This window comes from Oryx dammah, unplaced genomic scaffold, assembly GCF_014754425.2.
Source record: "Oryx dammah isolate SB20612 unplaced genomic scaffold, SCBI_Odam_1.1 HiC_scaffold_18, whole genome shotgun sequence".
Lineage (NCBI taxonomy): Eukaryota > Metazoa > Chordata > Mammalia > Artiodactyla > Bovidae > Oryx > Oryx dammah.
Genome location: NW_024070202.1, coordinates 12,323,116 through 12,346,439, shown reverse-complemented (window position 1 = coordinate 12,346,439; position 23,324 = coordinate 12,323,116). Strand labels below are relative to the sequence as shown.

The 23,324-nt window shown below is 37.9% G+C and overlaps 1 protein-coding gene across 1 annotated transcript; it reads right to left on the bottom strand.

Annotated features, from left to right (window-relative positions):
• Positions 1–14,027: 14,027 nt before the first annotated feature.
• LOC120877957 (40S ribosomal protein S20-like) lies at positions 14,028–14,547 on the bottom strand. Its single transcript, XM_040260443.1, has one exon. It carries the CDS (start codon positions 14,429–14,431, stop codon positions 14,075–14,077), a length of 357 nt encoding a protein of 118 aa, XP_040116377.1. The 5' UTR covers positions 14,432–14,547; the 3' UTR covers positions 14,028–14,074.
• Between the last annotated feature and the right edge of the window lie 8,777 nt (positions 14,548–23,324).

Genomic DNA, 23,324 nt, shown 5'->3' with positions numbered 1-23,324 from the left:
GAAGGGGTCATTTTAGAAATGCACGTTTTGTGATCGTAAAGAGGTCTTTTGGTAGTGATGGGGAGGATTGCGTTATCCTTAGACCCACCCTTTTTAAGGCCACATGACATCATCACACAGCCTAAGTGAAAATGGTGTGCTTACTCTGCCTGGAAGCTCCTGGGTAAATCCTTTGGCTTCCGCTTCTGGAATTGACTCGGAGTATATCACCTTTTTTGGTGCACTTGGTCAGGAATCACTTGTGGACCTACAAAAAATTTAAGTGGGAATTTAGGAAATTCCTAAAGGGCATCACAGGAGTCAGTACTCATTACTTTTCCTTTCCCCCAGTGTGAATTTGGTAAGAGAATATTCTAAGGGAGAAAAAAGTAGGGGGAACTGAAGACATATTACCCTTTCTTCTAAATGGTTGAGGGAAAAGGCGATTATATGACCAGGAACCTTTTTTTCATATTTAAAACATGAAGAACACTAGGTTCATTGTTTATAACCATATTACTGTTTGCTTAGCTTAAGGTCCTTTGAAACTCAGTTTTAAAACAAACGTCTGCTCTAAACTTGCTGTTCTGGTTTCCCAACATTCCACAATTTCACCTTAAATTAACATATATTTTCTGTTTATCCATTATATGAATATGAGGTACTATATATCTTTGTTCCTTAAGGAAGGAAGGAAGAAAGGAAAGGAGCAAGGACAGTAATGGAGAAAGAGAGAAAAATAGGAAAAATGTGTGTGTTGGGGGCGTGCGACACTGATTCTAGTTGCAGTTTGATCACTAACTTGATACAGCAGAGTTAGTCTGGTCGCTGCTGTAGATCTAGGATCTCCTTTTTGAGCACTGAGCAGCACTAAACCACAGCTTTCCTGAAACTGCTGTTTCTTTCATACCATCAGTTAGTTGGTATTATTCAGTGCCTCATATGTGCCAAGTCATGTACAGGAGGCTAGGGACATGGAATTAAATTAAGGCGTCTTTGCCCTGTTTAGAGCTTTGTTCTTATGGGAGGTACTGAAAAATAAACACGCATAAGTAAAAGAAAGTTTAATATAGGATGCCAAGTAAAGGAGACCTTTCTTGTTACTCCTATATTCATGATTTAGAAGCCAAGTGAAAGTGTCTCAGTTGTGTCTGACTCTCTGCGACCCCCATGGACTATACAGTCCATCTTTCCCTTCTGCAGGGGATATTCCCAACCCAGGGATGGAACCCAAGTCTCCCACATTGCAGGCAGATTCTTTACCAGCTGAGCCACAAGGGAAGCCCAAGAATTCTGGAGTGGGTAGACTATCCTTTTTCCAGTGAATCTTCCAAACCCAGGAATTGAACTAGGGTCTCCTGCATTGCAGAGGGATTCTTTACCAATTGAGCTATCAGGGAAGACAAACCTGAGGTTAAAAAATGTATTGAGTGCTTCAGATTCTAAAGACAACAGCAGAGAACTGGGGACAGATGTCACGTCAAGGCTTGGTCTGCTCCCCTTTCAGTCTCTCTTAGAGGGGATTAAAGAGGAATGGAGAGAAAAAGAGAGAAGCAGCTGTCTAAAGTGAGAGTGATTGGCATTTTCTTGTCTTCTACTTGGTGGAACTGAGGAGGTATCTCCTAAAAGTCAAGTGAGTGTTTGTTAACTCCAAGAGCCAAGTAAGAGGAGCTGCACAAAAGCTGCCTGTAGAGGTTGGGGACATCTGCAAGAAAGTGAGACCGCATCTTGTTTCGTATTGGATCATCGACTTATGCATGTTGTTGACCAGCCTCTGTGTCATTTTAACATAGAAGGGAAAAAATTGGAAACAAATGATAGAACAGAGAGAGGAAGTAGACTGTCCTTGAACCTTTGCATGGCAAGGATATGAGAGGTCTGCTGTTCAAGAAGACATACTAAACAGTAGATGGACTCAGGCTGACCTTCTGGTACCTCACCTGGTGAGTAGGTTTTGACATCAGGAGCTTTGTGATATAGCCCTACAACAGCTGCTATGGGAAGGTTGGGAGATGTGAGCTGGAGGGGGACTAAGTGAAGGATCTCTGTGGGTTTTCTGAAGAACCAGCAGTTGGAGACTGTTTGAAAGGAGAGCATGAAGGCTAGTGGTTCTTACCCAGAGACACCTCAGTGACTGAGAGAGAACCACTGACAAGCGTCCTGTTCCCCAAGATCTTGGCCATCTATCCTGGTTTTCTTCCCCTTTCACTCCCATTTCCAGAAGCCCTAATATTGGTAGAAACGGAGAGGAATCGTGAAGGAACATCCTGAGAAGGAGAATGAGACTTAAAACTGAACTAGACTGAGTTTTAATAACTGGAAGCAACCCAGCATCTTTGAGAGCTGCCTGAGTTATTGTTAAGAGGCAGGAAAGGAAAATTGAACAGTGCAGAGTTAAAGCCAATGATTGGAAAAAAAAGAAAACTTCTTTCATGCTTATTCCTCTGTAGAGTTCAGACTGTAAATAAACCACTTAAAAAGAAGCGGGACAGTTTTGTTTGGTGTTTAAGCTGTAAAGAAAATAGAGTAATGAGTAGAAAGTAACTCTGAAGATGAGTTTGGGTAGGAGGCCACTTTAGCTATGGTGATCTAGGGAGCCTCTTTGGGTGGAGAATTTCCATGATGAGAAAGAGCCATTTATTCCAAACTCAGGGGCAAAAGTGTAAAATGACCCAAGGTAAGATTAAAAAAAAATATGGCTAGAATTTAGATAGTTAGGCACTGATAGAAAATACTTCTGGTAAAACAGGCAGAAAGCCAAGTAACAGAAAGCCTTGTAGGCCACGGTAAAATATTTTGATAGCAATTTTGCTTTCCTCAACAAATTTTCAAACATTTTCTCGGACTTAGCTTCTTTGTATTATGGAAGACTCTGAATTTGTTAACATAGTTATATTTGATGGGTCACATATACCATATAGTTCTAAATACTTCTGGTCTCAGAAGTAAGAAAATATAAATATATCTTACATTTGTTCTCTTATGACCATAATGCTGCTCCTTTATAAAGATAGTTATAAAAAATTCGTTTCTGCTATTCGAACTTTGGTCTCATTTAACTCTTCCTTGTTGAATTCTTGGCCATCATGGGGGTGTACATACTTAAGTAGTTATAACTGATAACTAGCTTCCCTTGTAGTTCAGATGGTAGAGTCTGCCTGCAATGTGGGGTACCCGGTTTGACCCCTGGATTGGGAAGATTCTCTGGAGAAGGCAATGGCACCCCACTCCAGTACTCTTGCCTGGAAAATCCCATGGATGGAGGAGCCCGGCAGTCTACAGTCCATGGGGTCACATAGAGTGGGACACGAGTGAGTGACTTCACTTTCTTTCTTTGCTAGAAGACTGAAATGATGGGTCCAGGCTTTGTAAATAATTCATATTAATCATGCCCAAAGAAAAAAAAGAACAAACTATTAATTTGATAGCAAATGGAAAATGTGTGGAAAATAACGAAATCACGGCAGCCAAAAGTTCTGCTCTTTGATGTGTATGATGTAACTCCCAGAAGAGTAAACCTTTTCCTCTTGGACTTAGCTATAAACTCCAGAGATGGAATCTTTCCCAGGAGCAGTGCCTGATGTCTCTCATTAGAGCCAGTTCCTCCATAACCACATTAAAGAATGCACAGACTGTAAGGAGGGTGTGCTCAGCCTTCTAGCAGCAATGTTCTGGGCTTCTTCTCTAATATGAGCTGAATGTATGGCAAAATCCACCACAATTTTGTAAAGTAATTAGCCTCCAATTAAAAAAAAAAAACAAACTCAAAACAACTTCTATCTGCTACACTTATGCAAATATTCACTCTAAATCCAACATGATACTTTTTAGTTAATCCTGGAACATTAACTATCACAGCTGTCTCATGGAAGAAACAGAGAAAACTTTCTGTCAATATGGAAATAACTGTAAAGCTCATGATAAACGAAGACTTGTGAATAGTATATCAGTTATTGCAGTCATCATTATAGCAGTATATTTCCTTGGGTTCTTATGGGAAATTACTTTCTTTGGCACACTCTTGGGAATTATTTCCTATGTTCCATTAGCTCTGCGGGATGACATTCTAAACTGACGGATGCAGTTCTGTTGTTTTGTTAGCTTGCTCCGTAACTGCTCTTAGGGCTCCTTGTTTGAATGCATATTGCTTTCTCTTTGAATATCACCTGAGAATATGATTCATGGTTTAGTCTTTATGTTTTCCAAAAAGCACCTGATGAATATGAAAGAAGCCGGTTCTGGTGGAAAAAGTAATAAACAGCAGAGCTGGTGATCCTTTTTCTAGTTTGTGATCCCACTGTTAAATACATGACCTGTGGCAAGTTACTTTATACAGCATTTGTTTCTTTTACCTGTAGCTTATTTTTTTAAATCCCCTTCAGTTTATGTTTTCTATTACCCTAAGATTTTTCAGCATTTAGTAAATATTAACTCTTTAGTAAATAGTATCTAAAAATCCTGTTGGGGAGACAAAATTGAAGTACAGAAATTATGGAAAATATATAATCAATTACTCACATATAGCATGTTAATGAAGGATATTGATTGCATGCAACAGGAGTCCACTGATTAAGCAAAAACTGAGGTTGTTGCAAAAGCTATCAGGGACTCTCACAATCAGTTGGAGGCTAGGTCAGGGACCAGGCTTGGGGAAAGGGAGGATTCCAGGGAACTCTGTAGAGCAGAGAAGTGGGAAATGCAGTCTTGTCAGGATTCTGCTGTTATGTTGTCACCCTGAATACAACTATCAGCCATTTGTTTTATTCTTCCATTACTTGTTCATAATATAGGATGAAAGCATTCAGTGGGCTGATGTTAGGTCGTGAGCCCACCCTCAGGGTGTATTTAGAGATAGGAGCCTGACAGACAGGCACAGTTATTCTCTAACCGTGATAAATACACAAAGAAGAGAACTTATTTGCTAAAAGGATATTAGAGTGCTATTAAGAAGTAGGATGTGCTTAGTTGCTCAGTCGTATCTGACTCTTTGCCACCCGATAGCCTGTAGCCCGTCAGGCTCCTCTGTCCAAAGGGGATTCTTCAGGCAAGAATACTGCAGTGGGTTGCCATGCCCTCCTCAAAGGGATCTTCCAAACCCAGGGATCAAACCCAGATCTCCCACACTGCAGGTGAATTCTTTTACTGTCTGAGCCACCAGGGAAGCTTAAGAATGCTAGAGTGGGTAGCCTTTCCCTTCTGCAGGGGATCTTTCCAACCGAGAAACTGAACCAGGGCCTCCTGCATTTCAGGCAGAGTCTTTACCAGCTGAGCTACCAGGGAAGCCCAAGATGTAGGCTGGCTAATGACAGATGTCCACTGTGTATTAAATTGCTGAGGCTAGAGAAGCTAGTTCAGTTTATCCTGGAGTTATTGAGAGACTTTATAGAAAATGTTGGATAAATAGATGTTGAGATGAAGTCCATGAAGGGAGATTTAAAATGTTTCACCAAAAAATCAAACACACAAAAAAACATACAGAAGCCATCAAAATCTAGTCTGTGGGATTTTCAGTATTGTATCTAGTCCACCACATTGCATCTTTTAGTCCCCAGAAGGGCTTTATGGTCCCTTGTGGGAAAAGGAACAGTGTACCTCTTGACACAACCTATTCTCTAAACCTAGTAAAAAGGTATCTTCTCATCAGAGATCACTTGTTTTCCAAATCTCTGCTAAAAAATTCAGTTACCTTTTCCCTGGGCACTGAGGAATTTATGGTTCCTCAGTTTTCCCATCCATTGAGAAGATATGTCATCCCCTATGTTATAAAAATAATAAGCACAAAAGTATATGTAAAAAGAGCTAATGCTGGTGCCATTTAGTTGCTAACTCTTGTCCGACTCTTCATGACCCCATGGACTGTAGCATGCCAGTCACTGCATCCGTGGGATTTTCTAGGCAAGAATACTGGAGTGGGTTGCCATTTCCTTCTTCAGAGGGTCTTCCTGACTCAGGGAATGAACCTGTGTCTCCCGCTTGGCAGGCAGATTCTTTACCACTGAGCCACCTGGGAAGCCTTTAAAAGAGCTAATACAAGAGAGAAGAAATTATACACATTTATTGTGGTTATCATTTATTATTGTGTAGCACTTTTTCTTCTCCCTTGTAACCAAGATTTGCTGATTAATTGGAATAGGGTGGTTTACATGGTAATATTGCTCATGTTTCTAGTGACTCTTCCCACAAGATTCTATGCCTGTGCATGGCAGTCATAGATTCCTTTGACTAACCGGTCTCAAAGGCTATTGATGACCAGTAGGCCTACACCTAAGACTTCTGTAGCTAAGACTGTTTATGTTTAAATTTTTAACTCTCCTTTGACTGTAATATGGTTAGATCTTATTTCATTTTTCATAAATAAAAGTGAAACCTTTTGTGACAGCAACTCGAGAACAAGCAATGACCCTGATTGTCTCTGTCTCAACGCAATTTCCAATAGACACCTAAAGCATGCTTCAAATATAACATTTTTATGACTGAACTGGAGGATTCCCCTGTGCTGAGCACACATTTTAGGGTCTCAGTAAATATTGGTTGACTTAACTCACTATACACCTGGAAACTGATAAAGAAGTGCTTCTTCGTGTTGGCTGTCATGAAATTACATTACGGATGTTTGTGGTAGTCCTGTGAAGCAGAGCTTTCACTTTCCCCTAAAAATAGTTGGAAAAGCAAACAACTGTCTAGATAACATGGGTAAACATGAATAAAATATATTTACAGTATCCTACCTTGATGACAGATTTGCAAATCTGTCTGCTTAAATGTTCAAGAAAGAGAAAAATTGCACAGGAAAAAAACACCTGTGTATTTTCCTATCAAAACTGGTGAAGCTAAGCATGTATGGTAAATTGGAAAAAGCCTGTAAAAGTCTGGGATTTTTTTTTTGGAATGTTATCTTTTATGTATTAGCTTGCTGTTCTTGGTGGCAAAATAGGGGCAAAGATTATTGACTATCCCTTTTTAAATTTCATTTTTATTGCTGAAAGTGACAGTTGACAACTGACACAAGTGGGATGAGGAAGCCACGAAAGTGCGTTTTCCCCCAACTAGACGTGAAGAGTATGTTCTGTTTGTAATACATTTCTGCCCATAAGGCCGACTAGGATGCCAGTAATTGTGGGCTGCTAAGGTTAACTCTGATGCACAGAAGGCATAGAAACGTGAAGGCAGATCCAGGCTGTGAGAGGTGTGTTGTCAAGGCCAAGCCAGCAGCTGGCTTTGCAGACACCTCACAGAAGCCTGTGAGGGGGCTTTATTTTGATGAATTTATCACAGTGAGTGATCTGGCTCTGACCTGTCTAGGCTTGAAGCCCTGAAGCTTTAGTCATTTCATGAAATGGATGCATTTCTTAGTGATGGTTTCATGTAAAACATGTTCACAAGGTTGATATCCAAGATTTAGTGCCAATGTATTAATTTTTAGTGGGAGGTGGCATTGTCATACTAGTTAGAAAGCTATAGTCTCTGATCTTTCTTTAGATAATTGAACATGAGATGTGAGACTATAACCTGAAGCTTATTTGATGAATGTGAAACCAGAACAAAGGGGATTGGTTAAATAAACCATTCCTTAGCTGTCAGTGCATTCAGAACACAGTCAGCTTAACTGGCCTGAGAGCTTTTCTTCTTTTATATCTCTTCTTATTAGTCATTGTATCCTAAGCTTGCTTAACCATTTAAGGTTCATAGTCCCTCATTTCTCAGTCTCAGGGAAAACTGTAATCCTTCACATACTGACTTCAAGAGAATTTTGCTTTTAACTTTAACTGGTTATCATTTGAGCTTCCCTGGTGGCTCAGACAGTAAAGAATCCACCTGCAATGTGGGAGACCTGGGTTTGATCCCTGGGATGGGAAGATCCCCCGGAGAAGGGAAAGGCTAAAGTGTAGTGTTAGTCACTCAGACATGTCTGACTCTTTGTGACCCCATGGACCATAGCCTGCCAGAGGATCCTCTGTCCATGGGATTCTCCAGGCTAGAATACTGGAGTGGGTAGTCATTCCCTTCTCCAGGGGATCTTCCCAAACCAGGGATTAAACCTGGGTCTCCTGCATTGCAGGCAGATTCTTGACTCTCTGAGCCATCAGGGAATATCATTTATAAACTAAAATATAAATTGATTACAAGTACAGTTTTTAAAACTTATATATAGGTAGCACATAGAAGTCACAAGTATTCTCAGAATACCTGGGAGTTAAGCAAATTAAGTAATACTGAACTTCTGAAAAAACGAGTGGACTATTCTCCACTATTAAAGAAAACTAGGAAGCGATTTGTCCAATCTCAGTTTTTGTAAGTGGGATTTCCTGAGGGTGTTCAAGGTAAAACGACTGGTTACAGAAGAGTCTGTGTTTGAGGGGAGGCAAGCATGGTCCAATTTGAAGGAGAATCCTTTACTCAGGTAAAGGGGAGAGGAGTGAGCTTATATTTCTGAGAAGAGAAGCAAGAAAGAGGGAACCTGTTTGTTGGGAGGGAAGGTTTTCCAAATGCAGTGGGAAGGATACATGCTTTGAAGTCATACAAACTTGTGCTTGAATCCCATCTTATCACTTAGCAATAGGGTAATAGTCGACATTTGCACAGCTTCTCTGCTTGAGTCTTATCACTATAATGAGGGAAGAAGACATCTAGGTTACAGCATTTATTATAACATCAAATGAAGTCACATGAACAAAGTGCCTAAACCACTGTGGTGTTCAAATGCTACTTTCCTTCTCTTCCTAACCCATGATGTTTAATTGTAACCAGATTAAAAAAGAGGACTTCCAGGGTAAGACCTTTTTATTCTAGTTGATTCAAAGTTTCTCTTCTCTTAATGTGATCACCCTGGTAAAAAAAACTAGAGAAGAGCTCTTTCACGCCTTGTCTGCAGACATCCCTGCCGGCAGTCTCTTTCCCTGATTTGCTTAGTGTACTTACCCTTGCTGTGATCACTGATAAGAGAGGAGATTGGTTCAATTCCATGATGAGGAGGATATTTCACTGTCCTACACTAGCAGTAATGACCCTTCTGTCCTTGGGGAGAGAGATTGCAAGGGTTACTGAGTTGGTTGAAAATTTCATCTATATGGTTTTGTCCTTTTTCACTTGTATCCATTTAATATAAAGCTTTTTCTTTTCTTTTCTTTTTTTAATAAAGAACTTAATGGTGTTCAAGGCTGGGGTCTGGAAGTAGTTCATTTCATACATTGTTATATTCTCATTTGTTTTTCAGATCTTTCAAAATTGGTCTGGTTATCTTAGCTTTTTCTTTTCTTTTCTTTTTTTTTTTTTTAGAATTAAGTAACTTGTGGAACCTTTGGTTCTTAGACTTCTTTATCTTCTGGATGTTCTCTGAATGCCATAAATACAATATTATAGTGAATCAACATTTTTTTCACCATAGAGAATCAAATCTAATCTCACTAAACTCGTTTTTCAAAGGTAAGAGCCGATGCTGAGGGCCGAGGGCATAAAATGAGAATAGGAAAACAAGGGTGTAAAATAAGGCAGATTGTTTTCTAACAGGAATATAGACATATAATTAAAATGATTTTCAAGTTGCAGGCACAGCCTAGATTTGACTGTATCCGGGAGGGCAAGGGACATGATGAATGCCTTGTTTCTTTGGCTAACAGTGAAAACATCTCATTAAAAAAGTACATTTTCAACAGTAATGTCCTAAACTGTAAAGCCCATCACCCAAACAGAAGATATTTGGGCAAAATGTGGTTACTAGATACCTGTAAAGAAATCTAATTTGGAAAAAAATGCTAATTTCTTGATTTTCTGCAGTTACTAAAGAGACCTCAAAGAATATAAATTTGTAGTTGAATTTAAGTTGTAGAAAACTCTGGTAAAGTTTTTCAGTTGTTTTTATATAATACACTGAGTGAATCAGAGGTGAGAAATGTTCTAAATCAATAACCAGCATTCGAATGTGACTTTTATATAATTTCTCAAGAGGAGATCTGGAGACCCAGTGCATTGTAACTTCTAGTCAAGCCCAGACACTTCTCACCTTGTTCTCTCAAGAGAAGGGCTTGAACACATGGGGATGACAAAAGGCTACCCACTTGGGAGTTTATTGATTTTCGCATGTTATTTTCCCTTCTGCTTACCTCTCCCACTAATTTCTCACTCCCTGCTATTTCTTTCACTGCCAGCATGGCAGAGAAAAAAAAAATGTGGTTATTGGCACATATTGGTGGGTATTGTACATATTGGAACTTTGAGCAAGTCCCTGTTTCTGTTCACAGTGCAGGAGTGCATACAGAGCGTGGAAATGCTTCTGTGGTCCTAATGGTCTCTCGGTCAGAAAATGACTGGTATCCAGCTGAATTTTGAAACTGTTATTTAGCTTGACCTTTAAATGCATTTGCTTTACAGATAATTAGAATTTAAATTAGAATTAGATTTCAGAAAGCCAGCAAAACGAGGTGGTTAAGGCATAAGCCCTGGAACAGAATCTTGATTCTACATCTTATTAAGTATGTAACATTGGGTAAATGACTTATCCTCTTTGTGTCTTCCTTTCTTGATTTGTATAATGAGGATAATCCTGGTGTCTACCTGATAGGCTTGTTGTGGGTCAAACGTATTGATATGTAAAGTATTTAGAGTAGGCTTGCATCATGATACATACAATCTAAGTGTTTACTCTCACAGGGCCATACAATCCCTTATTTGCAATTCTAAAATTGAAAACCTAAAAAAAATCGGCACCTATTGTAGTGAACTCATTAAGTGGTAAGATCTGACTGGAAATGACCTGTAGCAATTTACAGGTACAGTTTTCTCTCCTTTGTTGTCCCTTGGTATCTAGTTTCAGGCCCTGCTGTGAATACCAAAATTCTTGGATGCTTAAGTCTCTAATATAAAATGGGGTAGTACTTGCATATAACCTATACATATCCTCCCATATACTTAAAAGCATCACTAGATTACTTACAGTACCTAACCTAATGTAAATACTTTGCATATAGTTACCAGTCTGTGGCAAATTCAAATTTTTATTTTTGGAACTTTCTAGATGTTTTTTTTTAAAGAATATTGTTAGTCTGTGGTTGATTGGATCCCCAGATGCAGAACCCATGGATACAGAGGGCTTATATACTAATGAGTGAAGAATTATTAATACGTTTGATTAAAAGCACCTGATAGCCTCCACTAAGGTTGTTACATAAGATAGCCATGATTTTCTTAAACCTGAGACATTCTGAATTCCAAAAAATATCAAGTCCCAAAGCTTTTGCAGGGGGATAGTCGATCTGTGTAGCTATTATTTCAAGTGGTAGAGTAGTAGATGAAGTCTTGTTTTTGATTTGTTGGGCACAAAACAAATGATTTGAAAATGTAGAAACTTTCTTTTTAAAAAATGTATTTGTTGAAGTGTGGTTGATTTACAATGTGATATTAATACCTGTTGTACAGCAAAGTGATTAGTTGTGCATGTATATACATTCTTTTTCATATTCTTTAATATTGTGGTTTATCACAGGATATGAATATATTGATAGTTCCCTGTGCTGTGCAGTAGGCCCTTGCTGTTTATCCATTTTATATGTAAGTTTGCACCTGCTAATCCCAGACTCCCAACCCATCCCTCCCCTATGTCCCTTCCCCTTGGCAACCATAAGTCTGTTCTTTATGTCTGTGAGTCTGTTTCTCTTTTGTAGATAAGTTCGTTAGTGTCATATTTTAAACTGAAAATGTAGAAGTTTTCATAACTCAATAGAGTTACATGACACAGTGATACGTGAGATTGGGGAATGGATATTCTGGTTAATCAAATATTCTAATTAGTGTAGAGTTGCTATATATATATATAATATCCATGGATATTATAAATTAAAAAAATATTTATTTAGTTATTTGACTGCATCTAGTATTAGTTGTAGCATCTGGACTCCAGAGTGTGGGCTTCAGTACTTGTGGCATATGGGCTCTCTAGCTGTGGCACATGAGCTTTGTTGCTCCATGATATTTGGGATCTAGTTCCTGGACCAGGGATCGAACCCATGTCTCCTGCATTGCAAGATGAATTTTTAACCACTGGACCCCCAGGAAAGTCCCTGGATTATAAATTTTTAAAGTTTGTATTGGGTGTTCAATAAGTGCAGCCTGTGTTTATGTTGCAGGAAGGGGGACCCCTTCCAGGGCCCGAAACTGGGCTCTTGTCTAACCCTCGGAAATGAATTGTCCGAGGATCCACATGTGCTGACCAAGCAAGAGATTTTATTGGGAAAGGACACCCGGGTGGAGAGCAGTGGGGTCAGGGAGCCCAGGAGAGCTGCTCTGCCGCGTGGCTCGCACTCTCGGGTTTTTCCCGTGATGGGATTAGTTTCCGCGCGGTCTTTGGTGGCGCACGCATCGCTCAGCCAAGATGGATGCTAGTGAGAGGGATTCTGGGAAGTGGACGTCGGCAGTTTCTCCTTTAGACCTTTCCCTAACTCTTCCGGTTCGTGGTGGCTTTTTAGTTCCGTATTCCTTATCAGGATCTCCTGTCATAAAACAACTCATGCAAATAGTTACTGTGGTGCCTGGCCAGAGTGGGCGGTTTCAATCAGTGTGCTTCCCCTAACATTTATTGAGTACTTTCTTGTGCCAAATACTGTATTAAGCAATTTACATTGATTTTTATTTACCCTTCTCCCAACAGCTCTATAAAGCAAGGTTGCTCACCATCTCACTTTAGACAAAAATTAAGAGGTCACACAGGTGGTTAGTAAAACTCTAACCTAAGTTTGGGCACTCTAGAACCTGTGCCCTTATCTATGAATTGATTATTCTTTGGTGATTTAAAATTTGTCACCCATGATATTGTGTTCCAAAGACATCATTAAGAACACTAATAATAGCACTTTTTATGCCTTTACTATATCCAGTTGTGCTAAAAGTAGAATCATAACTCAGCTGTGAATGAGTGCCAGTTAAAAGTGTTGATTCAAAACATCTCAACAAACATTGTTTCATTATATTTATTTAGTCATTAGATTCATTACTCTGTGATTTATGATTCAGGATGAAAGACGAATAAAACAGGTCGTCTTTTTAAGAGATTATAATTCCAGGGTAAGTGGTTCCCCACAGGTTAATAGATATGCTTAACTTTTTATTTCAATTTAGAGTTAATAATGAGCTAGTTCACATAAAATGTAAAAACCTTACAGTTGTATAGGTCTATTATTCCCCAACAAATCTTTATATAATAATTTTCATATGTATTACCTCTATTACCTCACAAGAAAATCTCATAATTTTTGACCTAAACACCTAGGTATATTTTAACACATATAATTTTAAAGAAATTAAGTGAGGAAATAATATTTTATATTAGCTCAGATATTTAATTTATATCCAAATATTTTTATTCCTTTTTGAAGATCTAAATTATTCATTTCCCTTCAGCCTGAAGAATTTTATTTAGCATTTCAGCATATCTGTTAGGTGACAAATTTTCTTAGTTTTCTTTTATTTGAAAACATTATTTCATGTTAGTTTTTGAAAGATGTGTTTGCTGCATATGGAATTCTGGACTGACATTTTCTTCTTTCAACACCCTGAAGATACTTTCATGAAATTCTGGCCTCTATAGTTTAGATTGAAAAGTCTGTAATCATCGGAATTATTTTCTCCTGTATAACTGTGTCATTTTTTTTCTGACTGCTTACAAGATTTTTCTTTTTCTTTGATTTTCAGCAGTTAGATTATGATGTTCCTACATATAGCTTTTTAAATATTTATCATGTTTTGGGTTCACTAACCTTTTATTTTTAGGCATTTCACCAAATGGGAAAAATTTTGGCTATTTCTTCAAATACTTTTTTGGCCATACTTCTTCTCATCCTGGGCTTCCAATACACATGTGTTAGATCTTTTGACATTGAGGCTCTATTAATTTTCTTCTAAATTTTTTGGTTTATTTTTCAGATTGGATAATTTCTGTCGTATCATCAAGCTGTTTTCTCTGTCATCTCTATTATTCAAGCCTATCTAAGGATAGTTTTAAATATGAGATTTCATTTTCAGTTTTAGAATTTATTAGTTTCTTTTGCATAATTTCTTTCTTTTTTTTTTTTAACAACTGATTATCGATTTATTAAAAAGGTTGATTTTAGGCATCGGCAATGGTGACTTCCACCTCAGCTCCCGGCTCAGTACTGATGGAAGTGATCTGCTTGACAATTTCAGAAGGGCTGTGCAGGTCAATGAGTTGCTTGCGGATCCTCATTTGGAATCGATCCCAAGTCTTAGACCCTTCACCACAAGTTTTCCTCGTAGTTACTCTCAGAGTCTTGGTAGGCATCCGAACTGGTCCTTTCACTTTGAGATTCTTTTCCTTCGCGCCTCTGATCAGGTCAGCACACACCTTCTCCAGAGACTTCACATTGCGGCTGGTGAGGGTGATCCTAATCCGGTGAATGGCCACCTCTGGCTCCACGGGAGTCTTGCTGGTGTCTTTAAAGGCCATGGCTGCGGCGTGGCTTCCTGACCGACTTGTTCCTCGGCGAGAGCGAACAGCGGGTGAGTCAGGAGCAGGAGCGGGCGGCACAGGGAGCCGCTGCAACAGCGACCGCTTCTTCCTCAAAGAGCTGCATAATTTCTATGTCTTCAATGAGATTCCCTAACTTTTCATTCATTCAGTTTAGTTCAGTTCAGTCGCTCAGTCGTGTCCAACACTTTGCGATCCCTTGAATCACAGCATGCCAGGCCTCCCTGTCCGTCACCAACTCCTGGAATTCACTCAGACTCATGTCCATCGAGTTGGTGATGCCATCCAGCCATCTCATCCTCTGTCGTCTCCTTCTCCTCCTGACCCCAATCCCTCCCAGCATTAGGGTCTTTTCCAATGAGTCAACTCTTCTCATGAGGTGGCCAAAGTATTGGAGTTTCAGCTTCAGCATCCTTCCTTCCAATGAACACCCAGGACTGATCTCCTTTAGGAGGGACTGGTTGGATCTCCTTGCAGTCCAAGGGACTCTCAAGAGTCTTCTCCAACACCACAGTTCAAAAGTATCAATTCTTCAGTGCTCAGCTTTCTTCACAGTCCAACTCTCACATCCATACATGACCACAGGAAAAACCATAGCCTTGAATAGACAGACCTTTGTTGGCAAAGTAATGTCTCTGCTTTTCAATATGCTGTCTAGGTTGGTCATAACTTTTCTTCCAAGGAGTAAGCGTCTTTTAATTTCATGGCTGCAGTCACCATCTGCAGTGATTTTGGAGCCCAAAAAATAGTCTGACACTGTTTCCACTGTTTCCCCATCTATTCCCCATGAAGTGATGGGACCAGATGCCATGATCTTCGTTTTCTGAATGTTGAGCTTTAAGCCAACTTTGTCACTCTCCTCTTTCACTTTCATCTTCACTTTCTGCCATAAGGGTGGTGTCATCTGCATATCTGAGGTTATTGATATTTCTCCCAGCAATCTTGATTCCAGCTTATGCTTCTTCCAGCCCAGCATTTCTCATGATGTACTCTGCATATAAGTTAAATAAACAGAGTGACAATATACAGCCTTGACGTAATTCTTTTCCTATTTGGAACCAGTCTGTTGTTCCATGTCCAGTTCTAACTGTTGCTTCCTGACCTGCATATCATTTACTATACTATTTTTCTTTGCCTCAATGAGTATAGTTATAATAGCTGTTCTAAAAATCCTTGCCTATGTTAAAATTAAGTACAAAATGGAGCCCAGACTTGATAATTTCCTGAGCAGACAAGACCAATTAAATCATATAAGTGTAACTTGATTTAGACTATTTTGCAAAGCAAGTGAAATTTTTGGTTTGGTGGCTTTAATTTTGCTATTTCTAGATTTTTGACATCTACTAATTTCAATGTTTGGATCATCTGGGGTTGATGTTTACATTGTCTCTTCTCTTCTGTTTATACTTTTTGGCTATTTTGAATAAGCTTCTCTGAACATTCATGTATTAATACAAGTCTTTGTGTGGGCATATATTTTTTTGTTACATATATCAAAGATACATGGGATGGAATTTCTTGGACATAAAGTAAGTTTCCACATCCCAAAACCTGCCAGACCACTTTTATCTATCAGTCTCCAGCAACACAGAAGTGTTTTAGTGTCTCCACATCTTCAACCATACTTGATGTTGATGAGTCTTTCCAATTTCAGTCATTCTAGGAAATGTAGCGGTATCTCACTGTAGTTTAATTTGTCTTTCTCTTGTGACTAGTAATGTTGACCATCTTTTGTTGTGCCATCAAATATTTTGCCCATTTAAAAAATTGAGTTGTATGTCTTCTTATCTTAGAGTTTGAATTGTTCTTTATATGTTTTAGATATTAGTCCTTTATCAGATATATGTTTTGTAAATATTTTCTCCTAGTCTGTGCTTTGTGTTTTTATTTCCATAGACAGTGTTCTTTGAAGAATAAAGTTTAAAACATACTAATAAAATTCAATTTATAGTTTTTTTCTTATTGATTGTGCTTTGGTATCATATCTAAAAATTCTTTACCTAATCCAGGTCACAAAGATCTTCCCCTAAATGTTCTCTTAAAATATTATAGTTTTATATCTTGTATTTAGGATTGTGATCCATTTTGAGTTAATTTTTATATGTGATATAAGATATCTAAGTTTATTTTTAACATGTGGATATTTTTTCTGTTTTTTTTGAAAACATTATTCTTTCCCACCAAAGTATCTTGGTGTCTTTGTCAAAAATCAGTTGGCCATAGGGTCTGCTTAGAGATTTGTTATTTAGTTTTTAAACATTTGTGGATTTTCCACATACCTTTGTATTATTAATACATATTTTGCATGACTTGAAAAAAATCAGTTGGCTGTAAATATAAGTTCATTTCTGGACTGTCTGTTCTACATGTCTATCCTTATTTCAAGACCACATTGTCCAGACTATGGTAGCTTTATAGTATATTTTGAAATCAGGTAGTATAAACTCTCTAACTTTTTTCTTATTGTTTGAAAATTTTCTAGCTACTATAGATTATTTGCAATTCTATATAAATTTTAGAATCACTTGTTAACTTTTAAAATAAAACTACTGGGCTTTTATCATTATTTTGTTGATTCTGTAATTCAGACTTTGAATGTTAGCTCAAACTTGAATTTGTAACTCAATTTACTGTTAAATTTTAATGTTACTGTGATTGTAATTGTTTTCTTCATTTTGGTTTTGGATTGTTTTGCTAATATAGAGAAATATTATTAACTTTTTATATTAATCTTATATCTTATGACCTTGGAAAACTTCTCTATTAGTTCTATTAATTTCTAAAGCATATTCCTTGGGGTTTTCTACATAAAAGATTTTAATGTCTGCAAATAAAGACTTACTTCTTACTTTTCAACTTGTATGCTTATAGTTTCTTTTTCTTGCCTTGCTATATCCTTTTGATATCTTTGTCTGCTCTGATGATCACTAAAATTTTGTTAATATCTTCAGCCAGAATTGTGTATTAACTTTCCTTTTAACTCTGTCAGTAATTGCTTTACATATCTTGACATTTCATTACTAGGTGCATACAAAGATAGATTATTATAAAATACTTTCAAATTGACTGTTTTTTAAAATCATACTCTCACATCTCTGTTTATTTCTAGTTATTGATTTTTGCATTAAAGTTTTCTTTATCTTATCTATCTATAGTTTCAACATCTCCCTTTTGGTTAGTGTTTGCATATAATCTTTTTTTCCATACATTTCTTTCAACTTTTGTTTCCTTACATTTAAGGTGAGATCTTAAATAAAATACCTTAATTTAAGGTTCTGTAAGCAGTATACAGATTTTTAAAAATCTATTTGAATAATTTTGTCCTTCAATTGGAGGATATGATCCACTTATGTTTGATATAATTACTATTATTTATATTTAAATGTACTATATTAGGCTTGATTTCATTTTATTTCTTGTTTGCTTTTTCCTTTTTACTAAATTATTTTGAATTAATAAGTATATCATTCTCTTTCTGTTTTTATTTTCTTGAAAATAATACATCTGAAAATATTCCAGATAATAAAGATATTACAGTTAATAAAGAGATTACAACATGCATTCTTGAATTATTACTATCTACATTAAATTAGAATCCAGCTTAAATTAGTGCTTTTACTGCTTTCTGGACAATGGAAGGATCTCATAAACATTCTTACCAGAGTAACTGTCATTTTTTGTGCTGTTGTGATTATATGTCTTAGTTTCCATGTATTTTAAATCCCATAAGTCACTTTAAAAAATCAACTAATATTAACTGAGATTTACTTAACATTCTAAACTTTTAATCCTTTTCCTTAATTCCTATATCACAAGATTTATAGCTTCATCATTTCTCTAACAGAAAAACCCTTGCTAGTATGTTTTTTAGCATATACTTATATTGAATCAGTCTTGTTTCTGAATTTTAGTTTATAACAGCTTGATTCATATTAATAATTTACAGAGCATAAAATGCATCCTTTTAAAGATTTCCAATTCACTGTTTTTTGTTGTATTTGTAGAGCTCTAAATATTCTGTCTTTATTTGTCAAATTACTTTGCCAACAAAGGTCCCTCTAGGCAAGGCTATGGTTTTTCCAGTGGTCATGTATGGATGTGAGAGTTGGACTATAAAGAAAGCTGAGCACCAAAGAATTGATGCTTTTGAAATGTGGTGTTGAAGAAGACTCTTGAGAGTCCCTTGGACTGCAAGGAGATCCAACCAGTCCATCCTAAAGAAAATCAGCCCTGAATATTCATTGGAAGGACTGATATTGAAGCTGAACCTCCATTACTTTGGCCACCTGATGTGAAGTGACTCATTTGAAAAGACCCTGATGCTGGGAAAGACTGAAGACAGAAGGGGATGACAGAGGATGAGATGGTTGAATGGCATCACCGAATCAATGGACAGGAGTTTGAGTAAACTCTGGGAGTTGGTGATGGACAGGGAGGCCTGGTGTGCTGCAATCCATTGGGTCGCAAAGAGTTGGACACGACTGAGCAACTGAACTGAACTGAACTGAAATATAATGTCTAATTTATATTTATACAGTGAGAGTTGGACTGTGAAGAAAGCTGAGCACCAAAGAATTGATGCTTTTGAACTGTGGTGTTGGAGAAGACTCTTGAGAGTCCCTTGGACTGCAAGGAGATCCAACCAGTCCATTCTGAAGGAGATCAACCCTGAGATTTCTTTGGAAGGAATGATGCTAAAGCTGAAACTCCAGTACTTTGGCCACCTCATGCGAAGACTTGACTCATTGGAAAAGACTCTGATGCTGGGAGGGATTGGGGGCAGGAGGAGAAGGCAACGACTGAGGATAAGGTGGCTGGATGGCATCACGGACTCGATGGATGTGAGTCTGAGTGAACTCCAGGAGTTGGTGATGGACAGGGAGGCGTGGCGTGCTGCGATTCATGGGGTCGCAAAGAGTTGGACATGAGAGTGACTGAACTGAACTCAACTGAAATGCTGTCTAACTTCATCATCCCCGAAGAAACCTTGTACCCATTATCAATTCATATTCTATTTTCTCCTTGTCCTTGGCAACTGATAATCTCCTTTTTGTCTCTATAAATTTGCATATTTTGGACATTTCGTAAAAATAGAATCACAAAACTGTCACCTTTGTGAGGCTTCTCTCACTTAGCAAAATATTTTCAAGCTTTATCTATGTGAGCGTATATAAAGACTTCATATAGTTCTTTTTATATTCTGTTTATATCTCTTATCAAATACATAATTTGCTGATATTTTCTCCCATTATTTAAGGGTGTTTTCTTTTTTCATTTTCTTGGAGATGTCCTTTGAAGTGCAGATGTTTTAATTTATTGAAATCCAATTTATGCATTTTTTTCTTTTTGTCACTTGTGCTTTTGGTGGCATATCTAAGAAACCATTGCTAAAGCTAGAGTCTTGGAGATGTTTTATGACTTTAGCTTTACATTTATGGATATAACCTATTTTGAGTTCATTTTGTATGTGGTTCAGCTTTATTCTGTTGCATGTGCATTTGAGGCTGTCCCAGTGCCACTTTTAAAAAGACTATTCTTTTCCTATTGAACTGTCCCTGTTGAATATTCTTTCTGCCTTTTCAAGTGTATGCTTCCTCGTTATTCTCTTTCAGTTTTCTAATCTTTGCCTTTTCTGCTATTAAAAATATGTATTGGATTCTTGATTTCAATTATTATCAGTTTTCATTCATATGATTTATACTTGATTCTTTTTAGTAGATCCCTGTTTTCTTATAAAATTTCCACCCTTCTCTCTGTTATAAAGAATACATTAAGCATTGTTATTTTAAAATCTAATGATAACTCCAACAGCTGAATCATCTTTAGTTCTATATCTGTTCTCTAATGTTTCCTACTTTTTTGCTATATGTTCCAATTTCTTATTTTCTCTTGTAACATTTGATGAAGTATTGATATTCTGAATGAAAAATCATACTGATCATAGGTGATGGTATCTTTCCCCAAGATAGTTTAATTTCATTTGAGAGGAAGAGAGAGCTATGGCAGATCACCTTGACCTAGTGGAAAATGGATTCTCTACTCTGATGGGATTGGTCTTATTCTAAATTGCCTTCATTCTTAGGAAGGCAATTTACTTCTTACTTCTAAGGTATAGCTTTTCTGTGGTCTCAGTCATGAGGGTGTTTCCTGTATCACCTCTACTTTCTGAGCCCTGAATTATGACCTACATGTCCTCAGTACTACCATACTGCCAGGGTCTTTGCTGTCTGTCAGACTACTATTTTTGGCTAGGTTTCTGTGAGTCTTGCTCTGTGCATATGTGGCTTCAAAGATGGAAAACCCTTTGCAGAGAAATTGCATGCAGAATTTCAGGTACACTTTTTATGTGTTTTCTCATTTTCTTCAAGTCTACCCTATTGTTTAGCCGCTAAGCCATGTCTAACTCTTTTGCCACACCATGGAATTTAGCCCACCAGGCTCATCTGTCCGTGGGCTCTTCCAGGCAAGAATATGGGAGTGGGTTGCCATTTCTTTCTCCAGTCTACCCTATTGGATGCCCTCAACTCTGAATCCTGTCTCTTCAGCCCAGTGAGAATGTTGTAGCCAGGTTTGTCTTTGTGTTTAGCCTCTGTTTCTCTCTTTGGCAGATCTGCGGGTGTTTTGAGGAAGATCACAGAGCAGAGAGGCTCCTCTCCGTGTGCTTGCCTTCTCTCCAGGACCGCTGCTTCTCACGTTCTCCCTGCTGTCAGTATTCTCTAATGTGTCAAGCTATTGTTTCATGCATTTTATAATTAATTTTGACAAGAGAATTACTCTGATATTTAACTTTGCTGTATTAACTGGAAGCAGAGTCTTCCCAGCTTTCTTTTGAGAAATATACAAGGAGAATTCCTACTTTTTACTATAGTATAGTTCTGTCATGTCAGCAAGTAATACTTTTTAGAAAATAAGATACTTTCCTGGTGTTATAATTTGTGGGTTTTATCTGTGATTGGAAGACTTGGCTTTAAATCGTAAGGAGAGTGCCCTAAAATTATATGTCAGTGCTATAACATTTATGCAGAGATATGATGACTCAAAATTTATAAAAGCAGGATGGGTTTCTCTGAGCTATATATGAGACCTCAACATATGTGATGTGTAATATGTTAAAGAAAACCTTGTTGTACCAATATTTTGATCCATACTTAATATGTCAGTTATCCTTAGCACTTAATTCACTGTATTTTTGTTGTTTTAGACTGTAAAACATATTTCAAAAATGACAATTTGAGTGGCCCAAGTCTCTTTAAAATGTCTCTAAAAAAGTTTGAGCAACTTGCTAAATATTCTCTCAGTAACCCCTTATTTGATTTGATTTGATTAGATCTGATAGAGTGCCTATTGAACTATGGATGGAGGTTCATGACACTGTACAGAAGACAGGGATCAAGACCATCCCTAAGAAAAAGAAATGCAAAACAGCAAAATGGCTATCTGGGGAGGCCTTACAAATAGCTGAGAAAAGAGAAGCTAAAGGCAAAGGAGAAAAAGAAAGATATACCCATTTGAATGCAGAGTTCCAAAAAATAGCAAGGAGAAATAAGAAAGCCTTCCTCAGTGACCAGTGCAAAGAAACAGAGGAAAACAATAGAATGGGAAAGACTAGAGATCTCGTCAAGAAAATTAGAGATACCAAGGGAACATTTCACGCAAAGATGGGCTTAATAAAGGACAGAAATGGTATGGACCTAACAGAAGCAGAAGATATTAAGAAGAGATGGCAAGAATTCACAGAAGAACTATACAAAAAAGATCTTCACAGCCCAGATAATCATGATGGTGTGATCACTCACCTAGTGCCAGACATCCTGGAATGTGAAGTCAAGTGAGCCTTAGGAAGCATCACTACAAACAAAGCTAGTGGAGATGATGGAATTCCAGTTGAGCTATTTCAAATCCTGAAATGATGCTGTGAAATTGCTGCACTCAGTATGCCAGGAAATTTGGAAAACGCAGCAGTGGTCACAGGACCAGAAAAGGTCAATTTACATTTCAATTCCCAAAAAAGGCAATGCCAAAGATGCTCGAACTATTGCACAATTGCACTCATCTCACATGCTAGTAAAGTAATGCTCAAAATTCTCCAAGCCACACTTCAACAGTACATGAACTGTGAACTTCCAGATGTTCAAGCTGGTTTTAGAAAAGGCAGAGGAACCAGAGATCAAATTGCCAACATCCACTGGATCATGGGAAAAGCAAGAGAGTTCCAGAAAAACATCTATTTCTGACTTTATTGACTATGCCAAAGCCTTTGACTGTGTGGATCACAATAAACTGTGCAAAATTCTGAAAGAGATGGGAATACCAGATCACCTGACCTGCCTCTTGAAATCTGTGTGCAGATCAGGAAGCAACAGTTAGAACTGCACATGGAACAACAGACTGCTTCCAAATAGGAAAAGGAGTGCGTCAAGGCTGTATATTGTCACCCTGCTTATTTAACTTCTATGCAAAGTACATCACGAGAAACACTGGGCTGGATGAAGCACAAGCTGGAATCAAGATTGCCAGGAGAAATATCAATAACCTCAGACATGCAGATAACATCACCCTTATGGCAGAAAGTGAAGAGGAACTAAAAAGCCTCTTGATGAAAGTGAAAGAGGAGAGTGACAAAGCTGGCTTAAAGCTCAACATTCAGAAAATGAAGATCATGGCATCTGGTCCCATCTGCTGCTGCTGCTGCTGCTGCTAAGTCGCTTCAGTCGTGTCCGACTCTGTGCGACCCCATAGACAGCAGCCCACCAGGCTCTGTCATCCCTGGGACTCTCCAGGCAAGAACACTGGAGTGGGTTGCCATTTCCTTCTCCAATGCCTGAAAGTGAAAAGTGAAAGTGAAGTCGCTCAGTCGTATCCGACTCTTGGT